This window comes from Sylvia atricapilla, chromosome 1 (assembly GCF_009819655.1).
Source record: "Sylvia atricapilla isolate bSylAtr1 chromosome 1, bSylAtr1.pri, whole genome shotgun sequence".
NCBI lineage: Eukaryota > Metazoa > Chordata > Aves > Passeriformes > Sylviidae > Sylvia > Sylvia atricapilla.
Genome location: NC_089140.1, coordinates 22,507,143 through 22,532,243, shown reverse-complemented (window position 1 = coordinate 22,532,243; position 25,101 = coordinate 22,507,143). Strand labels below are relative to the sequence as shown.

The 25,101-nt window shown below is 38.6% G+C and overlaps 1 protein-coding gene across 3 annotated transcripts; it reads right to left on the bottom strand.

The window, feature by feature from the left end:
• Positions 1-206: 206 nt before the first annotated feature.
• Positions 207-24,149, bottom strand: PTTG1IP2 (PTTG1IP family member 2). 3 transcript variants are annotated; one of them, XR_010743424.1, is made up of 8 exons: positions 23,997-24,149; positions 21,823-21,875; positions 19,371-19,479; positions 16,557-16,665; positions 12,980-13,048; positions 8,447-8,493; positions 2,919-3,027; positions 207-1,781 (listed from the first exon to the last, which is right to left on the bottom strand). XR_010743424.1 is itself a non-coding variant. In XM_066317144.1 (7 exons), exons 1-7 carry the CDS (start codon positions 24,109-24,111, stop codon positions 1,732-1,734), a joined length of 552 nt encoding a protein of 183 aa, XP_066173241.1. In that variant the 5' UTR covers positions 24,112-24,149; the 3' UTR covers positions 207-1,731. The 3 variants fall into 3 exon arrangements, 2 of the variants coding, with proteins under 2 accessions (XP_066173241.1, XP_066173249.1); XM_066317144.1 differs by lacking the exon at positions 2,919-3,027; XM_066317152.1 differs by lacking the exon at positions 2,919-3,027 and having other exon boundaries at positions 12,980-13,045.
• Between the last annotated feature and the right edge of the window lie 952 nt (positions 24,150-25,101).

Sequence of the window (25,101 nt, the reverse complement as noted above, 5' to 3'; positions counted from 1 at the left end):
TTATTTACTAAATCTAAGCAGAGGCAGGTTCTTTGACACTGCAAGGAATGGTAATCCACATCCTCACCCTCAGGCAAGATCTAATTCCTGCCACAGATAACCAGCAAAAATGCATCTTTTTCCTTCTCCAAAGTCATACTTGGTAACCTCTTTTAAACCAAGTTCATTTAAAATGGTATGGAACAACAGAAGTAAACAGAATCATATTCAAGATGTTAAAGAGTTTATTTTAGGAATGTGGAAAAAATAATACAAACATCTTCAATATTGTACATAATAAGATAATAAACAGCAAGGGAGGTGATTTGAAGTGTACAGAATAAATGGGAACGTACAATCAGACTGCAGGGGACTTTGCTTGTCACATTATAATGGTAAGCTACTAAAAGTGCTCAAGGAAACACCTCTATGAAAAGAAAGACAGGAAATAAATCACATTATGGAAAATACCAAAAGAACAATAAAAGGTTAAAAAAATACTGCCTTGTTACTGTACTGGGTCTGGCCATGACTGAGGTAACTTTCTTCACAGCAGCCCTTACGGTGCTGCTTTGCTTTGGAATTGTGGCAAGAATAGTGCTGGTAACACACCAGTGCTTTGGCTTTTGCTGACAATTGCTTGCACAGCATCAAGGTTTCATTTTTCCCCACTATGCCTGCTCCAGCAACTGGGCCAGGGGTGAGCAAGAAGCTGGGAGAGGACACAGTTGGCACAGTTGGCCAAAACTGACCCAAAGTGACCCTATTCCAGGCTCACCAAGAAAAATAGAGGGGGGACTGGGCAAATCTCTGCTTCTGGGGGGTTGGAAATTACCTTTGCAGAATTAGCTCCTGCTACCCTCCTTTCCTTCATTTACTGTGCCTTTATCTCAACCCTTTGCTGTTCCCATTCTCTCCCACATGCCCTCGAGGGAGGGAGGAAGCAGCTGGGCAGTGCCAAAGCTGCTGGCCAGGGTCAGCCCTGGTAAACTGCAGAATCTTTATATTTTTTTTTTTCAGTATACATTAACTTTGCAGAAGGAAGTGTTCACACAGACTGATGTTTCTTGAACTCAGGAACACATAACTATTTTTGTTTCAAGATTGACCTTCCTCCTGTTTTGCTAACTGGTTTCTTTTTCACATCAGTGCTATATCCAAAGTATGTATTAACACTCCTACAACTGAATTCCATTACTCAAACACAACTATGCTCCTCTCTGTCAACCCTTATACATTGCACTATTGGAAGATCTTTTTCCAGGCAAAAAACCCCTCCATCCACAAGAACACGCATGATGTATTTTTCATCAACTCTTTCTGCTATGTGGAGCTGTGCTTTCATGTTGCTTTTTGTTTTTATATAGATATAGATATATAAAATCTCTTTTTATTTAGGAAGAGAAAACCACATGAGAACTACTTAAAGTGGCACTTAAGACTGAACTTAAACACACTATTGCAACTACTAACCATCTAAATCAAGTAAAAAAATATCGATTTAAGAAGAGGAAAGATAACCAACAAACTTCAGTGAACATTCCAACAACAAAAACCATATATAAAAAATTAGTTCTATACACATAGGACATAGAAACATGTTATTTCAGAAAGTCTTCAGCTGCTTTTAGTTTTACAACCAGGAAAAAACACTATGGAGAGAAAAAAAAACAAAAGAGCACAAAGAGCAAATGAAAACAAATTGTCTTCTTGGATTCTGCGAGTTACCATTCTTGTGGAAGGTGCTCATATTTATTCATTCTCAAATCTGCTGTAAGGGTTATCAGAATCCTGCAGAAGACCTGTAAAACAAAATGGGATTACATTTATCATTTTCTTATAAGAGAAAAACTGAGTTACTGACTTCACTGCAGTAGATACTGCATGTGACAAATCCAAAAGGCAATTCTTGTAATAGTTGTTCTATTACCTAAACACACAAGAATTATAATAAATTAAAAGTGTTCTTAAGCACTCTTCTCAGGCTATAATCATGAATAAGTATTTCATTATTTAGTACAGAGAGAACATTTTTCTATGAAAAATTATAATGGAAAACACATTTCTCATTTGTGAGGTATACCCAAAAAAATGCACTTGTGAGAGTCAAGTTGACAAAAACTAAGAAGAACAGATTCCAAGTGGCCAGTTCATAAATGCAAGTGACTGTAAGATCATCATCCTTTTAAAACATAAGATGCTGCTAGTTTGACTTAGCTCTGCTTCAATTATACCCAACCATCTGTCATATTCAGACACTTACAGCTTTTCTGCAACAGGACAATAATCTCTAAGAAAAAATGAAGATCATTTCTTATGTGCACTAAAACCTCCAGGGACCACAACAAGAGCATCACTTAATCCAAGTTGCAGTATGCTTCCCTCACAAAGATACTTAATGACTTTATACTAGAATACTGTCACAGAAAGCACTGCAAAGCCACCCAGTTATGCTGAGGCCTGGATATGCAAAGCATCCTCTGTATGGATTAACTGAGCAACCACTGTTCCACACAGAAATTATTTCAAAGAGACTTTAAACCACACTTTAAACCTGGGGTAGGCAGAAGACTGAAAATAAAGGAGTCCTGTAAGAGTCCAGAGGCTGACCTTATGTTGTGAAAGGACAGAACACTATTGCTATTTTTTCTGCCAAGATTTTTATACTGATATCTGACAGGGACTCTTCTCTATCTGATTTGTCTAAGCGTGGAGACAGAAGACTGTGCTGAATGACTCCAAATCACAAATGTTCAGATTCACAATAATGAAAAAAAATTTTTTTTCTAGTCACTGCCAAACCTTCTAAGAACTCCCCTTAGTCCTTTTCACACCATACGTCTTTTCCACATGTATCTGCACACAGATACTGAATATTCACTGTTTTATCTGAAAGTCGAAACCTAACAGTGCTGTAGGCAGACTACACTATTGCCTACCTTGTGCAGTTGCTGAGCTTCATTTGAACTGCCAGGTTATTTTAAGATGTCAGTCAAGCAACACAACTGCTCAGTGCTGATTACTGTATCAGTTACTGCAACTAACCACCTGATAGGGAACAGCAAATATTTGGAATAAAGAATAAATATGAAAAGTCCTATAATCACTGAAACAAACAAGATTACAAGCAGTCAACTTGTAAAATGTTGATATCAAAACTATCCCTCATATATAATGACCCTTACTTGTCCAAAGAGTAAGCCAGTAACATTTATAAAGCTTCAGCCAGGTAACATGACATATAGTCTATTTATCTGGTGTAGTATCTTGTATCAGAGGTACTATCCATTTCTATAACCTTTTTTTGAAAAAGATAAAAGAAAAATTTAAGCATTGTTTAATAAGAATATGCTTAGATGATATAATTGTCAAAAATAATCTACAATATTTTCAGATTTTTGAAATTTTTTATTTTAAAACTTCTATAAAGTGGTTAATTCTCAAATTTTAATCTTACCTTTCATGCATTTAAACAAACAGTTGTGATGTCCACTAAGTCTATTCTAGCTGTCAAGTAAACTAATACACAATAAAAAAATCCCCTCTTACCCTTGGCCTGCCATTCAACCTTCAGTGCCTTCAGGTAACATTCCTGCATTAATTTAACCCCAACTCAAAGAGAGAAGAAATATTTATTTTACTCTCAGTTTGTCACCACCCTTCCTCCAGACTTGTTAATACATTGGCAGTTAGGATATACAGCTCCCAATATATTTAATTACCTGAAACACAACTGAGTAGTCCAATTAAAAAAAAAAACAAAACCTGCAGTGCTTCTGTATCTCACCCCTTTGAAATACAGAACATGTTTACACAATATTTACCAAAAATCAGCATCAATACTAGAAATCACCACTATTATTACATTGCCATTGCATAAACTCCCTGCACTCATTAAGGTCAATTTACAAATAAATGCACCTAACTTCAAAAAGCTTCCCACAAAGTGGCAAGAGGTGGTACCATAGTCCCTGAAAAAATGAACATTGCCTGCAGACTTTTCTCCGTAGAGTCTGGCATGTGCTTATTATAATTTTTTTGATATTTCATTCAGGACATATACTAAACACTTCATAGGCCTTCGAGTAGGACAGTAAAACACTAGATACTGCTCTTTACAGTTCAAATAACTGAAATCCAATGGAGATTTTCTACATCCAGTAGTGCCAATTTCAAATTAACCAGAGGATTGTGTAAGAGTCCTGATAAACCCTTCCTATACCATTCCGAGGAGTGGATATACTTTTCCCCTGCCCCAAAACACTCAGCTAAAAGCCATTTTAGAAAACTAATCCTCATTTTTCAAGTGAATGTGTCATTTTTACTCCTTGCTGCAAATGTCATTCCCAGTAGTACTTGCTTTAATTTTACTGAATTATGTTTAGATGAACAGATCTATTCACGACCAATCAGGCATTAGTATGACTAACTTAAAAGTACTCTCATCTGCTTCATGACAGAATACTGAAGCTAAATAGGCTTTAAGAACTATGGGTCCATCCAGTGTGAATACTATTGGTTCTGACTTCAGAAATTGATCTCCCAGGGAAAAGGGACTCCAAGAGAAATGGCAAGCCCTCCTTCCAAATCAGGATAACCAGGGGTTACAACACCTGATTCACTTTGCTTTCAGCCTTGCTCTCAAACCTGCATTCAGCATTTTTAAGTACATCATAAGATTACATTAAGTAAGAAGAGTGAGACAGCAGCACATCACTTGCACCAGCTCTTACTGAAGAGGTATCAGGCTTCAGTAAGTGGACAAAAACAGGGGCATGACAAAAAGCCTCTGTCAGCTGCCACAGCTGCTCTGCCAGTGCCATTCTGAGGAGCAGGCAGCCCATGCTAATGGGGCAGCACGTCTGCTTCAGCTGAAGCTCTTGTGCTGCCTTGAAGCAGACAGGAGCTGTCTCTTGACTGTTTCCTGTCTGACATGAGAGCCACTACCCAAGTTGTCATTTACCCTCGGGGGTTCAGAGAAACCGGATGTTTGTACCTTCAGGAGCCTTGTTTGCAATCAAGGCCATTACATGGCACTGATGAACTTGCATACTGGCACACAGGTCACTTAAAAGTTATTTTATTTAGCCTCATTTTGAGGTTAGTATTTGGCCAACTTGACAGTATCTAAGAAACACTCAAAAATTTGAAAGGTATAGTAGTCCAGTATCTTTCATTAGTTTGTATGAAATAATGAAGCATCTTAATAAATATGAAATGACAAAGCAATAGTCAAAAGAACTTAATGAATATGCTCTTCCCAGCATATTCACTTACAGTGTATACTATCTATGCAGGTTCCCAGTCACTGAGATCTGACTCTCATCACATATTAACACTGCCCAAAACCAGAATTAACAAGTGAAATACTTACAAGAGATTGTGTACAGTTGAAAACAAAAAAACCAACTAGTTTGCTGCACGTCTTCACCCGTTATTAAACTTTTCCTCCTTATTTTTAGTTCCCCAGATTAACAGCTGTATTCTTAACAAGCTAAATAGCTTTCAGTGTTTAACAATGCAAGGTTCTCCTGCCTTGCATTCTGAACACTAAAGAAGGTCAAGGCAAAGTATCTACCTTGAACAGAAGAAACATTTACAGCCATAAACTACTGACTATAAAAACCAATGTCTTACATAAAATAAACAAGAGAGGATTACGTATCACTAAAATAGCTAATCAAAACCTTTGCAGAACTAAAGTAATGAAATGATAATCATTTTGCAAAAATTAAATGAAAAAAATCCTTCCACTAATACTAGGCAAAATCCTCAAATAAATAAATAATAAAGCAGCTTCTCACTAATGCTATACTGAACAGACAATAGAAGCAAATGCAGCAGGAATTAAATTGTAGTTCCTTTGTGTACTACACAAGCTGCAAAGTACTCTGAATTCTACTTTAAATTTTTCCTAAGAGTCAACGTATAATTTGTGTAATCATATTGCATTCATATATCTGAGCAAATGAAAAATACTATCAAATTGTGCAACAAAGAAACAATTGAAAGTGTGTACTCCTGGCTGCTAAAGCTCTATTGCTTCCAATGCTCCCAAAGGATTGTGGCTAGAGTGACACCTGCAGTGCATTATAAATGTGTAATTACCATTTAAATGGAGTATGGAAAGCTGGGGGATGAAATGGGAAAAGGCATTCCCTTAAAGCCAACCAAATACTGAAATTTTGGGCATCATCATCTTAATCTACAGTCAGATTAACAAAGTCATTGTCATTCTGCCACTCATCCATAACTGAGAATCCTCTCTGCAGTGTGTAAGAGTGCAAAATAATCTAGTGCCTCTATAATTATTTGCAGCTATTTCTATTAGATTATGTTTAATACGCTAACATCTGTATTTTCTAGATAGTAAAAAATGTGGACAGAAGATCCAAGTCTACTCTATGTCGCACCAAATTATTCTGACAATCATTTGTCTGTGTATTATTAGAATGCAACCCTTATATTCAACAGCAATTATATTTCTGAATTTCAAAATTTATACATATTTTGTGTTTAATTTTTCCTCAGTTACATACAAACTTTAAGGATGTGCTAATTATGTTTACATAAGAGTTAGGTTTTTCATGCGATTCCAGGCCTCAATTTGATATATCTGATAATATAAATTAATCTTTGCTTAGGCAATACAGCAAACCCATCAACAAACTTTATACAGAAGTTTGCTAATAAAATTTAATTTTTATAATCCAATTGCAATCTTGTGCAGGCAAGCTGCATTGCAAAATTAAGTGTAGGAAGAAGTGAGTATGTCTGACTTCTTACAAGAAGGAACACTTTCCAGTAACACAATAAATGTACAAATTTGTTTCTCATTAATTCATTGATAGTGGAGGAAAAATTACATTAGCTCTCCTATGACTGTGTGCACAGTATAGCTACAAGCAATATTTGATTTACTGAATTTGATGTCTGTATTCCAGAGGCATTGCATTATACAGTTTTAAATTTCAGGGAACTCAAGTACTCCAACAAGATCCAGCAAAGCATTCCACAAAGGTCTGAAAGTTAAGCACTGAACAGACAACTGTCTTCAGTAAAATGTAGGGTCATGCAGAGACAAATGAACTGGTTCCGCGAGCAGAAGTAACTGAACACAGCTTTTGCATCACTGAACCCTGGTGCAGGGCTCTGACATGGGAGCTGTGATTCTGCACCCAGGACTTGCATCTTGGCTGCATCCAGGAGATTCAAAGGTCCATCTGCACTCAGTGCAGTGAGTTATTGTGGGGAGGCAGCCACTGCCCTAAGCTCTTCACCAGATCTTTCCCAATGATTCAAACTTGCTGAGATTGAATGTGAGGTCTCTTGTAAGGAGAAACAAATACAAGAAGCCTGTGTTATTTTTTGTTGTGCTTGGATTTTGTTTGCTTTTTTTTACATCTGGACTATTGTCAACCACTCAAATGCTTCTTGGAACTGAATTGTGGTTGAGATACAGGGTTAATTATCCTGTAAAATACCACAGAACAACTTCCATGACTGCTGTTTAACAAAAAATACTTCCAGTTTCTACAACATTCTTTCTCCTGTAGCTCAAGCTTCACAGTGTAGCTTTCTCCCTTCACAGTTCCAGCAAAGAATCATTCTTTTATAAACGTTGTCTAGGCAGAGAATTCCCTACAGAGTTTGTCTGTATCACTTCTGCATCAGGCAAAGGGCAGGCTGCAGATTCAAGAAGGCATTCCTAGACTCTGCCAATCAGTTTAACAAGAGGATGAAAATTAACAGCTCTGAGTGACTGTTCAGACCCCTAGAAACACCTTCCCTGACATTAGTGCAATTTACATAATAAAAAATGCAGCAGAGTTTTAGCAGATCTGTCTCTGAATACACAGTACTATTAACCCTGTGAACAAATCCAATGGAAAGTGCAAGAACTGACAAAACTACATATTAAGAGTCTCCTATACAACACAGCAGGTCCTACAGTCTTGTGATATTCTTCTACAACTGGAAGCTTGCTCATCTCCACTTAAAAACAAAGAAAAAATATTTTATCCCTACCTTAGGCTGCATCCTCGACCCTTCTTTTTCAAGCTTGATTCAAAAACTTGCTATCTACTAGTCAGTCTCTCCTTCAATAGCCATGACTCCAGCAGCAAAGTTCAAGTAGGTTCATTTATCACATCCAGTAACAAACAAAAAACCCCCCAAACTCAGTCCTCTTACTTAGGAAGAGACAGAATGAACCACTTATTTTAATCAATATATTTAAGTGCCCATCCCAAGCACACTGTCTTCTTGCCTAATTGGGCAGTCAGTGCAGGAAGAGAACAGGAGCATAAACGTGCTGAGATCAGGTGTCAGAACACAGGCATCAGCAGAAAACTGGGCTTGATTATTTCTGCTGCCCATAAAGCAGCTTATTTCTGCTATGAATTTTAACAATAATTAGGGAAAGGAAATCAACTTAGGCACAGTATCAAAACAAGACGACACATACCATACTTCTTACGTATTTCATCATGCTTCAGTTTTCTTTCATGTTTCCTGCAAGAAATAAAGGCATCAGAACATTCAGACTCTTTTGAGCCATATGCAAACTATAATTACATCCAAAAAGGACAACAGCATTTTTTACATTATCATTAGTAATTATGTTACCATTTTTTTAAAAAAAAAATCACACTTAGCAGTTGTGTATATATATATATTATCTATTTACACTTCATCTCTAAGTATCTACATATACTGTATCTGTAAGACTTGCCACAAGTTCTTATTAACTCATAGTGCGAACATAAGATGTATCATAAGATTAACAATAAGAAATACTTTTCCACATGAAAGTAAAGCACCCACATATATGCACACATTCATACGCTGAGGTGTTATCTATACATAAGAAGTGAGGAAATACACTACACACTGGAAGACTCCCTAATGCTTTCCAGCAGAGAGCATCACTGCAAAATTTAGCTATGCATGGAACATACTTCAGAATACTAATTCAATATAATAATTCTAAAAGGATAAAAGGGTTACTATTACTATTTTGCTTAAGATGTACAGCAAGTGTAAGAGAAAACTACTGCTTTCTAAAATAAATCATGGCATCCATGCAGAGAATAAATTGTTGTGCTAAATATAAACTGGTTTTTATGTTGTCTGACCATAAGTCTGTTTTCAAGGCTGTATCTACTATTGCCAAATTTAAATTATTCACATAAAAGAAGTGTCTGATGAGTTGATTTCTCCTTCCCCTTTAGAAAGGTAAAGGGGGCAAAAATGAAAGATGTTCAAATGGAAAAAATTCCATCTTTTCTCAGATAGTTTTCCTATACTACAAAGGAAGAATCTATTTTGCTTAGTTTAAAAAACAAACAGAAAAGCTCCTACACAACCTCAGGATCCAGGATCTATATACCTTGAGGAAAAAACATGGAATTTGGCAAAAATGTTTCACAAACAAAAATTAAAAAAAAAATAAAAATTAAAAATACACCCTTTGCTACCCCCTGTCAAAATTCAACCCAGTCAGACAAGTTGTGACTTCTGCCGGATTCCAATTTGCACGTATTCCGCAGAAAGCTGTTAAGCACTGACAGCTTAATTCACCAAAGATCCCATCTGCCCTATGCATATTCCACCTCCCAACAATTCCTACTGCTAATCAGATCCTGTGTGTCCTCAGAAGCAATTATCCTGCTTCCTACTGAGCTGAAGGTTGAAATGGCCTTTTCCAGCAATTGCACTTCTGGAAAAGCATGCAGATACAGTACGATGAGAAAAACCAAACAAGACAGAGACTCAAAATCTTCCACCACTAATTCCCAGAGATACCCACGTCCATTACTTCCCTCTGCATTATTAAGCCCAGGCAGTCCAGTAAACAAAGCAACCTGGCCAAAATGCAGTAAGAGGCACTGGAGAGTCAGGGAAATAAAATTCAGGTAGAGGAAGAAAGTCAGGATTGAAGAGAACAGAAAAAACAGGAGACAAATTTACCCATTGAAGGTAACTGACAACAGGATTTCTGCTTTCTGTGGTACAGAAGAGGATATTACATGGGGCAAGGGATCTCAGGAAGAGAATAGAGAAGTTCTACTTAAAGCAGCCTTCTCCAATATAAAGCTAAACCTTTCTACTGTATAGTTTTCACATGACCTCAAACTGAGTTTATTACTGGTGGTACTAATGGCATTTCTCCTTTGTTTCGCATATCCTGTCTGAAGTAATGGAGACTCACTGCTGCATTTTTAGCTACTGAAACCTCAGTACTTCAATAGTCAGTGTGAATCAGTTCTGAATTCAGAAAGCACCTGCTTAAGAAGGGGATGATGCAAAATCAAGCTGTGTAGGCTTTAAACCTCACAAAGTCTTTAGGATACTTCCCTAGGCCATTCAAAACAAACCACCAAACATCTAATTAAGTTTGAAGGGTAAAACCATTAATATCAATGAAACATTCAAACTCTGACAGGCAGCCACGACTGCATCACTTCACCCATGATTAAATCCTTGCCCAGTAAATAATGCTTAAGGTACACATCAACCCAGAAGAACCAGACACAGCTGTGAACAGGCAGTCCCTGAATCAGGCACCCAGAATTACTGCACCACCCACATATCTCACACTATGATCACCTCAAGTCACTTCAGTCTTCCAAGCTGGTTCTATATCTTAACACTACTGCTGGAATCTTGGCTTCTCATGCAAGTTGCCCCCATTGCTGTAAGCTGAGGAAGTGTTTTTCTCAATACTAACAATTCACATAATAATTTTCCATACTTGGTTTTTCACAAATGAACTGCCATCCTTTCTTTCCCTGGCTTCTCTCCTTGTTCTCCCTTACCAATACACTATCGATTTATACTTGGCACTGGATCTTATTGCTTGGCATTTGTTTATAAACTTCTAAAATAAAAGATGATTTATAAATTATATAAATCTAATATATAAATATATCATGTATTTGAAGCTGTAAATAATTGAGTGTATAGAAGACTCACTACTCAATGATATGGTTAAAAATGGTTTTTCACATTAGAGATAATGAAGTCAAATAAAGGACTAAAGCTATGCAATAAGATACCTGTTTTAAGTCAAAAATTGAACTCTAGATATCCTTTTCTTCATGCCTCTCACTATAAGTGCAAACTCACACCATCATCAGTAACTTTCAAGCCTCTCAGTAGTGTAACAGCTTGCCCCAGGCTTGTGTAGACAAGCAGAGACTCAACATAATTACCCTTACTTTTCATTTTAACAGGCATTCTTTAGAGAGACACTGAAGTATCCATAATTAACTGAATTTTAATGCAAACAAATATTAAACTTAGAAAGCTGACTTTTACAGTGTACCTGAAAAGACAAAATACGAGGTGCTGCAATCATCTTAAACCTTCCACAAAAAATATTTCCATGGAACATTATGGAACTTGGGCCTCCTTACTTTGTTTTTACCATTCACTAAATGAATCATGAAATGAAGCTCAGGCTAGTCCTGTTCACCTTCCATTGCCAACTGATACAAACAGCCATATTTGAAGTAGCTGTATCCCACAGAAAAAACCCAACATGTCATATGACAATAAAAAAACAAAAACCAGATAGACACAAGGTCAATGCTATGCCTGTTTTCCTCCCATGATATTTATTTGAACATCTATTCAGCTATTTTCATAAACTATGTGAAAACTTCACAGAAAGGAAGGACTTCACAGTACAAGGCAGTGTTTTCCTCTGCAGGTTGCTTGTCAAAAATGGGTTGTTGAGAATATTAATCTGTTCTACAGCCTGCTACAAGCAATTCATCCTCCAAAGGTCTTAGAGGAAGCAAGCAGTGGGTAGGGTGAGGTGCTCTAGGTGCTGGAAGTGGCCTACTCCTGGTGTTTTCCCATGACCCCCAGCCACACACACACAATAGGTATGCCTGTTCAGAACATGGAAACACCCCAGGGCTGCTGCTAAGCTCTCTCCTGCAATTAAAACAGTTCTGTGTCACAGACACAGTCCTGAGACAAGCTGAGAAAGAGTAATGCTGCTCTAAGTAAAGCTGCAACAATCATTCTGGCAGTGCAGTCTGCTCCCAGTGATCCTTGTTCCAAGGCTAAATATTCAAGAATGGAGCTGGTATTAGCTCTGTGTTGCTAATTGCCAAGTGCAACACCATTTGCTTGGTGTGTGCACAGCACACCTTACACTCCAGAAGCATCAGACCTCCTACAGATTAACTGTACCAAGAATTTAAAGCTGATACACAGTTTCACAGAAATCACAGTGGAAAGGTTATGGAACACAATCATTCCCTGTTATGCATCTAGTCAGAAGTCTGCTTTACAACAAACATAGGTAAGTGCTGTCTTAACTGAACAAATTCACATAATTAAGGATGTACATTTGACCACAAAGCGCATGGTTTTGGCATACAAAAAACCCATTGATATTCCTCACTGGATCCCTTATCTTTAGAAAGAAACAAAAGCATTATAGGAGAAACATCATGTTCATACTAGCACTCAGCCTACTGTGCTGTGACTAGCTATAACTGGATTAACAGGTAGAAACTCCCCTTTTTTTTCTTATCCATTGCAAATATTTGATACAACTTATATAAGAAATTGTGTGTGAGCATATTACCTAAGTTGGACACCTGTTTCTTACTCTTCCAGGCACATTCAGGTCTGACACTTTCAGCTCACAAATCCAGATGTATATGAAAATAAATTTTGCATCTGTTTTCTTCTTGGATAATGTTTGTCATCAACCTTGCAATGATGCACAAAGCACTCATGGTACCTGCCACACTGAGCATCAACTTGTTTACTCTCTGTTCATTTACAGCAATACAGCTCCTAATCAGGTACATCAACCTCATAATAAAGCTGTTTTGTAAAAACCTGAGCTGTAAAAACTGTCATGCCTAACATGACAATGCCTCTTTGTTCAGTACTTCATGTATTTCTTAGAAGGACAGAATACTCCTACATCACCAGGAAGTGTATAGCTATATATCAAGCTGTCAAGACTTACCTCTGAAGAGACTGTAGTCTTCGTTCCTCTCTCTTCCTAGCTAGTTGCTCCTCTTCTTCATCTAGTCTGCTAAAAAAATAAGGAGGGAAGGAAAGCATAAGAGGAGGAAAAAGCAACATTATTGCTTTCATTATTTAGTTACTGCCCTTCCAAAAAGAATTTACAGTCTGACCAGAGATACTACTTCATAGCCATGTAAAATTTCACAGCTGGGCAAGTATAATTGACAACTTTGTGTCATTACCCTTTCACATTTTGCAATATCCAAATGCTCTACTCATGTAGTAATATGCCCTTCAGCCTCCACAGGACTATTTACAGCTTCTTATGAAGAGGATGCAGACTGTTCCAGAAGTAGGACTCCTAATTGCCCTTTTCCCCATGTGTCACACCCCATTTAAGACTCAGTGTTCTGCACGTGCACAGTTAAGTCCATTGTTGTCCTCTGGAAGAAGATGGATGATTTATAACCTTTTGATGCCAGAACAATTTATCTTTCCAACAACCATTACTATCCAATCTTGAGCTGCCCCCAGGAAATGAGTCTGTTCTGGAATGAGCAAGGATATACCTCAGTATCAGCTGTGTGATTCTGGGAAATGCTGAACCTACACAGTACAGCTGAGCTGTGCATGTGCAGATATGCTCTACTGAATTCTCTGCTGCACTTTAGCTTTGTGTCCTGCCTTGGAGAAAGCTCAGCTTCACTTAACCACAGACAGACTGTGTAAGACTTGTAGGACTCTAAAGCAGATGTCAAACCATTTTTCTGTGACAGAATGCATGATGATTCTTCAGGATTAGTAAATGGACAACTGCCATACTTGCCCAGGTGCTAATCATCTTCCAAAAGTGAATACAATTCTGAAGATGTCTGAGATTAATATTTACAACATTAATACACCTGAGCAGCATTAACACACATCTGCAGCCACCAGCATCTAAGTTAAGCAAGAGTGACATCCAGTGGTTAATTAAAGCATGTCAAATGCTTTAAAACAGAAAATTCAGACACACTCAGCTCTGGAAATATGAACTCAATTCTTTCACGTGCTCAAACAGTCCATATATATATATCTCTGAACATTTTAGTTATTTCAATACAAGCCCGTATTTCAGAATCCATGCAATGTTTCAGAAACAAATTTCTTAGTTCCAGCTTTTTCACCTAAAGAATTAGAAAAATCTTGGGGGAGCAGGAAACACACCCAACAGGTCACTTTTATTTGAAAGCAATGTTAGACCCTTTTGGAAAACTGATCAATTCTCCACATCAGCATGTCTGGCATGACTAGAAGCTCCCATTTTTGGGCACCCTCCTGTAAAACAGCTTTACTGGAGACCCCATTCTTATAACTATGCAATAATCTTCACAGCTGGTGTTGCAAAATATGAAAGCATCAAATAAATAACATGTTGCTATATGATTCAGAAAATGTATTTCTTCCCTGTAATTAAACAGCATTAAGTATCTTCTGATTTCTGGATACTTTGAATGAATTGTTCTTCCAAATTCATAGTTTGATATAAAAATACAAACATGGTTGATAACAGGAGTTCATGGAAGTCTATTTAGTAGAGTTTCATGAATAATAGCTGTTCATGAAACTGTCAAAAGCACATGGAACCAGACTCTCAAAAGACCAAAAACACAGGATAAAAATACAAACTATGCACCAATATTCCTACAATTCCTGTGGTAGGATGGACATGGACAAGCCAACTACATTATTGGTGTGGGGTTTAATGCACTTTGGTACTCTCTGTGTTCAAAGAAAAGTTAAGTTCAGGCTTCTCAAACACCTAAACACCACAGCTTAAGAATTCCCAAAAGAAACACTGATACTTCTGCAAAACAAGGTTACACCTCAGATCTCAGATGATACATAAATAATAAAGAGTCAGTTAAACAGATCTGGTACTACATTTCCACAACCTTTCCTTCTTCCTATTCATGAAAAGAAAAAAAAAAGAAAAAAAAAGTTTCTTCTGTGGAAAATGAGTCCCCAAAAGTAAGGAAGAAGAGAGCAAAAGAATTCTAGCTGAGAATCAGTGGGCTTAAAGCCAATAATGTACCAGGCTTCAGTGTAAAAACACATTCTGACTTCTCCTGAAATAAGCTGGACTCCAGATTGACAAGGCCTGTAAATCCTCTAAGGGTCACAAGATTAAGCTTGACACCTTTGGAGTCTTGGCATAAGATGACTCTCAACTAACCCTCTATTTTTAGAATTAGATGTTACAGTACTGATTGACAACTTAGCTACTAGAACTGAAGTCTGGCACAAATATCTCTTTTCACAGGATTCAAGCTTTATTTGCTGACATGTCAGCCACAGGAGCCTACTCAGTTGTTCTGCAGAGGATGTTGGCAGATCTTATGTAAGATCTAAACCTGTTCTTTACATCTTCAGGGCTAATCAGCACAGGGCTAAAGAGTATTCATTTTTGCCCTAGGGCAGATTGGTACACCAACCCACCAACAGAATGGGTATGTGCTTCCTCCTCAGGGAAGAGAGAAAGGAATGAGATGCTATTTACAATTATTCTCACACTTCTTTGAAGCCACACACGTACCATATTTCTCTGGCTTTAAGGTCAGCACTGAACAAGGTACAGTTGCATAAGTTCTTTCAAAAAAACCTAAAACCAATTCTCAAACAGGAACAATGAGTCAAAGGTACTGAAAAAGGTATAGAAATCATTTCAGACCAAGAAATAAGGTCCCCATTTTATTCACACAGGAACAGCTGAAGAACAAAAAGAACAGAGATAGCTGAAACTATACTATCCAGAAAGTTTTAAAACTTGAGTGATAAAGGCAAGCATGTTGTGCTGCCCCACTTCACATCACAGCACTAAAATGTACCTATTTTAGCTACTCATTAACTACTTTTAAGAATATCAGCTACTTAAAGAAGCCAGTTTAAAAAAAAATTACAAGTTCTCCAAGATCTCAAAAACATTTAATTTTTGCAGTATTACTTTCCTTGAAAATAAGTAAATCATTCTTAGTATCCTAGAGCAAAGAGGTATTATCTTGCATTTAGAATATCTTTTTGAATTAGCAAAGAGCTAATCCCTCAGATACTGACTGCTGACAGATTCTAGAGCAACTCTGAAAGACGTGTGTATAGGTGCTGTATAGGACATTGTTACTCAGTTACTCACCTGGTCCCTCTTTGCTGTACCATGAGCTTGCCTTGAATAAAATTATTTATACCATTATCATAAGAAGCAAAGATTTATTTGGTCACTGAAAGGTTTCATGTCCAATGTTAGTAAGAAAGTGTAAAATGTACAATGTAAAGCAACAGCTCACCTGAAGTCAGACACATCAGTACTGTTATCACTAGAAAAATCAATTCCATTCACTCCAGCAGCACTTCCAGGGTTAACAGTGTCATACTACCTGTCACTAAATATCTCTTATCTTCTTGTCTTTCTCAAACAAATAAAGCCAAGTGACCAAAACTGCTTCCAAACGAAAACATTCTTAGTATACTGGAGAGTAGAAATTGTAGGTAGATAGGGCCAGGACCCAGTGTGAGCAAAGGAAACAAATGCATGTATTTACCTCCTGGAACGCCTTCTGCAGTAACAGCAATAACAGCAACACACTGTTATGGACACCAGAATGAGTCCAGCTACCACAGCCATGGCAATAATTAAAGCCTCAAAGTTTACTGAAAAACATGAATATATTCAACTTGTTAGACTCAGTCAGCAGCCTTTATCTTTCTGATAATTCTTCCCTCTCTTCCCAGACACTTTTTCATCCCTTTATGAAAAAAACTCCACATGATTCAGTTTAACAACTCCAGATAAAATGCCGTAAACCACATTCAAACTTTGCTATAATGCATAATCTACACTGAACAGACATCAAGTAAAATCACATTTCTCATTTTGTTACTTCCCTACAAGTTAAAAACAATTAAATATACTTCACCCAGTAAAACAAAAATTTTCTAAAATTTGTTTTAAACAAAATTTAATTTTTTGAAAGTATATCACTTAATTGAAGCAAAAAAAGATTTTTTTAACCTATTAAAGCACAGGAAAAGACTGTCAGTTTTTAGTCTAGATTCCTGGCACCATTACCTATTTCATCTGCTTACTATTCATGAAAACACCCAACACAATTAAGCTACTTTGTAGTACACTGTTCTTCACTTCACTCTGGCTAATAATCTGTCAACACATGTTATTCATATAAAATTGTAACTGGAAGCAAGTAATTTGTTTTTGACTTTGAAAGCTGCACTATTCACCTTCATTTTCAGCAATGGTGAAAAACATTCATCTCTTAATTTTATTTGCTCAAAGGAAAAAAAAACCATCACCACCACCTTCACAAGTTAATTAATTTTCCTGCTGTGTTTGTAGAGGACAGTCTCAGTAGGACCATGTAACCCCATGGCATGTTGCTGCTGTAATTTGTAAAAAATCCATTAAGAAAATGCATATTTGAGGGTGTTTTTGTTGTTGTTTTGGTTTGGGCCTTTTTTCGGCTTTTTTTTTTTTTTTTTTCTGAGAATGTACTCCATTTTTAAGTTTTCATTCTGTGTTTAAGCTACAGTTAATCTAGAAACACAGATGGCATACAAGAAAGAAGCCATTTCCACAGCAGCAGTAAACTGTCAAGATCACCTTCAGTAACAGTTAAAAAGGACATTTGTTTCTCTACTTGGTGTGTTTGAGAGTGTTAACTTATTTCATAGCAGCTCATTTGATGCTGTGTTCTGGGTTTCTGGCTCAAACATGCTGGTAACACACCAATGTTCAGCTGCTGCTGAACAGGCTTGAAGAGCACCAAAATATTTTCCCGGCTCCCCCTGCCCCCTTCCCTCTGTTCCCCCCAGTGAGTAGGGCTGGACACAGGGAAGAGACTGGGAGAGTCAGGAGGGGACGCTGACAGAACACTTGACCCAAACTGGCCACCATATAATGTGGTCAGTGAAAAAATCTGAGGTGCAGGAAAGGTGAGAGGAGGGCATAACCGGCTTCCAAGGGGAAAGCCAATTCCAGTGGGAATTTATGGTATGGGGACTGACTCAGCATCAGTCTGCCTCTGGGGGGTGGTAAAAAAACTGCCTTTTTTCCTCTCACTCTTTTTCCTTCCCCTTTTAAACCATCTTTATCTCAGTCAAGGAGGTTTTCTGCTCTTGTTCCTTTTTCTTCCTCCATCCCACTGGGGCCATAGGCGGAGGGAGGAAACAAGCAGCTTTCTGCGTACAGAGCTACTGGCAGAAGTCAACCCTCCACACTTTCAGAAAAAAAAATCTGTTGAACATTTCATAGTAAGAGCCTTTACTACAACACTGCAAGCCCAGTTTTCCTAAAAGTGAGCTTTATCACTGAAATTATATTCTTTTCATACCCTAAAAAACTCCAACAAAAGTCTAAGCATAAATGCCTGTTCTCAGAAAACAAAGTACAAAGTCCTTCTGTAAGAATATAGAATTGATGAGGGTCACCTGTACTTTTTAATCCAGTCACTCTGCAGCAGTCATTAAGTAGTAGTGTTCAGAAATTTGCATGTTCCACTTTAACGGCAATCTCCTGCTACCCTAGTTTAGACCACTGCAAAATCTCTCTGTACTAAGCATGGTAACTTTCTGCAGTCAACATAGTCACTGACAGTTCACCTCTACTTGTTTTTGTCCTTTAGCCTCCTGGTGTCCATGCACAAACACACAGAAAGCAGCAAGCCTTTGCTCTCTGCTGGACTGAAGCTGTACTCTTGTTTCATACAAGAAGCTTTCCAATGCCTTAGGTGTTGTCTGTTCCAATCTAGTCTGATTTTAAATCTGTACACACATTGTTACAAAAACAGCTCCAAACATTTCCCCCTGATGGCACCACATGCTCAGTCTTGTATTTTGTAGTAAAACATGCAAAGCAAATGGAAATTGAAGAACAATTACATGATGTAATTATAGTGGCACCATGCATGTTCCTTTTAAACCTTACCTACACTGCCCTTTGGTACCCATCAATTACACTGTTATTTCAGTTGTTTAAGCAAAATAGCATTCAAGAACTTCTGCGTGACTCTATTCCTGTGGTATTAGTTCACTGCTGCCACTGAAATATAATAGAACTCTGAATCTAGACATCATCCAACACTTTCAGAAATTTTCAAGAAGATAAAGATGTTTTCAAGCCATTGCATCAGCATACCAACACTGGCTGTTCACACAGAAACCTTTACAATGACCGTTTCTAAGATCAGAAGACCAGAGCTATGTCTCAATATCATGACCACTGCCTCCCTGCTCCTCCCCTCCCCTCTTAATAAATTTTCAGGAAACAGTTCCAGCAAGCTGTCTTACTTTAATCATACTCATAAATAATTCTCTACAGCGAAAGTAAAATTAGTACCTACTCCAGCAAACTCCCCATCGAGCATTTGAGAGGGAACACAATGAAGATGGTGGAAGAATACTTCTTACAGGGTAATCGATACATGTGTTGTTGGTGTAACACCAAAGGCACTGTGCAAAAGAAACAAGAAAAAAAACCAAATTATTAATTTCCAAAAACAGTTTACAATTTACTGCACCACTCCAAAGACAAATTTTATGTGAATGTAATACTGAAGAAATTGAAGAGCTTTGTCTTATAAAGCCCACAGAAGTCCTAATACAATTTCTCAGTAAAACGGAATGGTAAATAAGAACATTTTGTACTTTTAAGTAACACTAGCCTGAAAATATTTGGGAACATATTGAGGTACTCTGCATACCTAAGGGTAAAACGGCTTTGGGTTTAAAATTACTGGAATTCACAAATAAGAAATACAAAATTGGACTGCCGACTGTTCAGAATTTTAAAACACCTCCTATCTTTAAGGAATAAAAATACACCTATAATCTTACTTCAGCCTTGCCATCTGATTATCAACAGAAATAAAATAGTAAAGAATCCTTGTAAGTCTACAGGAGCTTTTGCTGCAAGGTAATGAACGATCCAGCCTCATCCAGTCTGAGTTGCAGAGTACTCTGTGTACCCTAATTGCACATATATATCTGGATATTTTTAAAATTTGAAGGTTTTATGTGTAATATAGTTAAAATTCCTGCACAACATTTCTGCTTTTAAAATCATCACTAAGCATCAAGCTTAGGTTTTGGTTTTCATCTGTTAAAATAAATACTTATACAGAAGTCATTTACCACACAACTCAAACAGTGAAATAGTTTTGAGTAATTGCAGTAGGAGTCTTTAACATAACATGTTTTTTTAGAATTCGTTATAAAATTCAGCCAGGGACTATGCTTTATCTAACAGTACTATCAAGAGCATCTCTGTCACACATCCTCAATTACACAAGGCCTGTTATCTTGCTCTTAATGGATTACAAAACATTAAATACAAAGAAAACCATTTTGTAGCAAATTCTGCTTTCTTGGAAAGTGTTTATACAAGAAGAATGTATTACTATTTTGTAGTTGCTAGACTGTACAAGTTAAACATACCCATAAGAACACATCAACAAAAAACCCTAAGAAAGCAGAATTCACTTTGCAAAAACCATGCCTTTTTAATCATGGATGTTAGATGAGAATATGCCTTTTTTGGTTGAAATAGTTAATAAGAATTAACAGTTCAAAAATAACAACTAATGGGGGCATAATAAAAGTCACTGTTAAACTCTGAACATAATGTTGATCCTGTTTTGAATAGGAAGCTGGATTAGGTGGCTCATGAGGTCTCTCCTAATCCAAATGACTGTACACTGTTGGTGACAACTGGGAGCCCAGAAAAGGCACTGTATCGTTCTGATGGAGACTCCTTTATCCAACAACTGAAAATGTGTCTAATCCAAAAGGCAATACCTTACAAAGTCAAGTTAGAACCAAAGTCTAACCTGACACAGCTACTGGCTGGAGCAGGGGCTGAAGTACAAGAAAATATTTCAACTGACTCATTCCCAATGATAAGAGAATCTAACAATACACAATCATCAATACAAATCAGTTAACGTTTTTCCCTTAAAGCCAAAATATGCATAAGTCAAGCAGGTAAGTTCAGATATTTCTCAGTCTTCCCTGGTGAAAAGGTTTTCCAGTAATGGCAAACTTATATGCAACTTTAAGACTCCTGAAATGTTTCTTTTCAGTGACATCCTAAGTTTGAATTTGAAATAATCTCTCACTTCTGCTCCACAGGTACTAATGCCTTTTGCATCCTTGTCACAATCCTTATTGTAGAGCTAAAGAAGTTTTTGGCAAAGAACAGAGAAACAAATTCTAACATTTAAATGTCTGCCTTATTGCAATCTCATTGGAAATTCAAACACTTTGCTACCAACAGTGGCTTAGCCTGGCAGTCTTGACCACACACAGTCTGATGTAGTCAATGGAGGGATCTGCACACTCGGCCTCAGTTACAGGCACTTCTTGGGGCATCTTTAGAGAAAGGCACTTCCAGTTTATTTGCATTAATTTCCCACTTTTCCTAACACAACAGAAGAAAAGCAAGGCATTTTAACTGCCAAAGACTGAGTTTGTTAGATGGATATTTAACTAAGTGCTACCCGCAGACTGAGGATGAGTCTGAGGAAGCAGCAACATCAACTTGCTCAGCTGAGCTACACAAGCCCAGAGCACCCACTGACACTGGAAGCCTGGATTCCATCTGTCCTCCCCAGACAAAGCACAGAAACACCCCGAGTGACCAAACCATGGAGCAGCCCTGGCAGAGTGAGAGCACACTGGCATCATCTTTGACAGAGGGAAAGCAACATAGCTGTTGACTCTACCATTTAAATAAGAAACAAACAGATAAAGAAAGTGGAAATTCTTGTCAATCAAAAGAGATGCTAAAAATCTTACCGAAACATTTTTTAGACATTCATCACAGGACTTCTGGGAAAATGCTGAACATGCTAAAAGAACAAATAAAACCAAATTATACAAAGATTATATTTCTTTTTCTATTTACAGAGATTTATACTTATTTTTATTCCATAAGGTCAAGCATTTATCATAATATTTAGCTTTTTTTTTTCTTTTTCTTTTCCTAATCCTAGATACAAGCAATAATTTTGACTGAAGTAATGAAATCTCAGTAATTCCATTCCAGGAGAACTGCAGCAAACAGAGATTAAAACATTTAAGTTCAACCTTAGACACAGGGAAACAATTCCAGCTTACCTTTAACCTCAGTTTGTTTTCTCTAAGGACAACAACAGAAGATGTAACCCAAGAGTCTCCCGGTATCTCTGCTGAAAATTCTAGAACTTACACTTCAATTTAGGGAACGTTCCAAGTTGTGCAGCTTTGGAAGCTTTGCAAGAGGTGACCCTTGCTTAGGATTTCTCCCCTTCCATAGGTATTAACTTTTTTCTGGCAGAAAAGAGCTTTTGAAAGATAAAGCTCTCCAAATAATATGATTTTAAATAGCAATAAAAAGCACTTCCAAATGTAGGACACAAAGTTATTATGCAAGAGATCGGTAAGAGCTTTAACAGAAGCTTGACAAGCCTAGTGATGCATTTTCTCTGAATTTTAAAAAACCCCACATAGTTACTGGTGTTCACATTCACTTTTTTTAGACGTACCCCATGTTTATCATCTTTAGACCACGTTTTTTTTTATCCATAACTGAGACATAATTTGTTGCCCACAGGACCACATACATGCCTTAGTCTTGACCTAGATGAACTACCTGAAAGATGAGGGGGAATCCCCTTTCCTAGTCTGAACCTGGGTTTTTCTTCCAATAATTGCAATTCCTGTGGTATTTTTTTACACCAGTCAATGAAACAAACTCATTCTTATTTCAGCATACCCCAAATACAAACGGAAATGATTTCCAGATGGAGCATCATATATAAGCAGTTGCCAATTTGAGCTAGAGTTACTTGCTTGTGAAACGACTATAGATTTCAGTATTTTTTTTCTATAATTCAATATTAAATATTTCTGGTACTAATTCTTAACATTAAATGCATTTTTATGTACCAGTATATTTATCTTTAATTAATATATTCCTATATAAAACCCCCTTACCAGTTTATCCCATACCAATTAAATTGTTACAGGTACCAATTAACAGGTTAAGTGTAAGTCCCATATACTAATTCATAAAAAAAACCATGAGAAGCAGGCTCAGAAACTGTTCAGTTTATACTTTAAAATTTTCAAATGAGACTTTTCAACATGGAGTATCGCCACGGTTATTATAAAAATACTTCATTACTTTTTCAATGTGACATTTAAAACACCTAAACGAACAAATTTTCTGAACATGAACTAGCAAGGCTAATTAGCTTCACGTTAGTTGTCTCAAACAAATGGAAGCTTCCTTTTCAAGTATAAACCCTTCCCTAAAGGAAATTAAACACCCCTATCTGGGATCTAGACACACCTGTCAAGGTGCACTTGAGATACCCAAATTTGATGCCAGCCAACCTGACCCGCACCTTTGTGGTCACATCTTTTAGTGGCAACGAAATCTGAGGCCGAGCTTCACCAACTGCCTGCCAAAAGCGGCGAAGAGATAAATGATTCCAACACAACAGGGTGGGACGAGCATCTCCGTCAGCTTCTCCTGAGCCACATTCCTCATCACCACCCAGGGCTGAGCAAACCCCGCCGACTGTGCACTCTAGGACGACCCTGCCTGACCCTGGACGTTGGACCAGGAGGCCGCTGTGGTCCGCTCCAGTCCGCCCCATCCTGCGATTCTGTGACTGCTGTGCGGACAGCCCCACGGCCCCGCAGGCCGGCAAACCCCAGCGCCATCAAGCGGGCTGTTCCCTCCCGGCCCGCGGCGGGACAGCACCACGGCAAGCCCCGAGCTCTCCGCAACTCCCCTGAAGGCGTTTCGGGCGCCGCTGGGCCCTCGCAGGCCTCGGAGCGAGCCCGAGCCCGTGTCCGCCGCCGTCCCCTTCTGCCCGGCTCGGGGCCGAGGCGGGCCCGGCCAGGCCCGCCCGGAAAGTCCGCGCGGCCGCACCCGCGGGACGGACGGGGAAGCTAAGGGAGCGCCGCCCGCCCCTCCTTACCCTGCGCCGGCTCCGGCCGAACCGTGGTGCGGATCTGCTCCAGCCCCGCCACGGCGCGGCCCCACAGCAGCGCCAGGCCCTGCAGCCACAGCGGCCACGGCCACGCCGCCTCCATGGCCGCGCCGGCACCGCGCGGACCCCGCTGGCTCCGGGAGCCGCTCTGCGCAGGCGCCGCCGGCCCGGGGCGGGGCGGGGCCCTGAGGGAGCGGCGGGAGCAGGGCCGGGCTCGGCGGGGCGGGGTGCCGCCTTTCTGCTGTCACTGCGGGAGAGATCTGACACACGTGGGACCTTGTCCCCTCCCTTCCGCGTTTGATGTGACGCCCTTTTCCCCTTCCTTTGCGGTGTGAGCTTTCCGGTGCCTGTGAGGGCAAGGAGGTGCCGAGGGTCCCGTGCCCTGGCTCCCGCTTCCTGGTTTGCTTCCTTAGGGAGGACACCCAGCAAGCCGCCAGAGCCAGCGGAGACAATAAAGACATCCCCAGGCCAGAGCTGGCCAGAGAAATTAATGAAGAGATTTGCCATTTATTAGGATATCTCTTAATTAATTAATTAATTAAGAGATCTTAATAAAGAGATTAATAAATGAGTGCGCTGCTTAATTTTCAATAAAAAAAACCCAAAAACTCCAAACAAAATTAAATGTAGCAACAGGTTTAATTTGAGCAGCTTAAAAGTTACTATAATTTGCTAATAGTATTGGTTCTAAATAATAATACAAAAGCAAATTTATACCGCGGGATACATTCCCGAGGGGTACGGAGCAGGACTTGGTCTCTTGTCTCCCATACAAATAAGATTTTCTAAAATTAACTTTTTATACTGTGTGTCACCTCTCATTCCCTCCTATTTTTAATTTGTAAGATTTACCTCGCTGGTCTCATCACCGCCTATTTCCCCCTCCATTGTGCATACTCCACTGGCCCTTTTAGGCGGTCATCCCCACCTTCGGGGGTCTTTGGGATGAAGGCTCTCATCTTCCTCTTGTGTCCTTCCAATGAGCCCACTGGTTACACATGTGTACTAAGCCTATATTATGTCAGTAAATACTATATATGCACATCCGAATAATTTCATGGTACACGAAGGCAATACATTTATTTTAATTAAT

Coding starts and splice junctions, on each gene's coding strand:
- PTTG1IP2 (XM_066317144.1), bottom strand. CDS start 24,111: ATGGAGGCGGCGTGGCCGTGGCCGCTGTGGCTGCAGGGCCTGGCGCTG. Junction 19,480..21,822: donor AATGTCTAAAAAATGTTTCG/GTAAGATTTTTA, acceptor TCTTTTGCACAG/TGCCTTTGGTGTTACACCAA. Junction 1,782..8,446: donor TGAAATACGTAAGAAGTATG/GTATGTGTCGTC, acceptor TTTGTTTTACAG/GTCTTCTGCAGGATTCTGAT.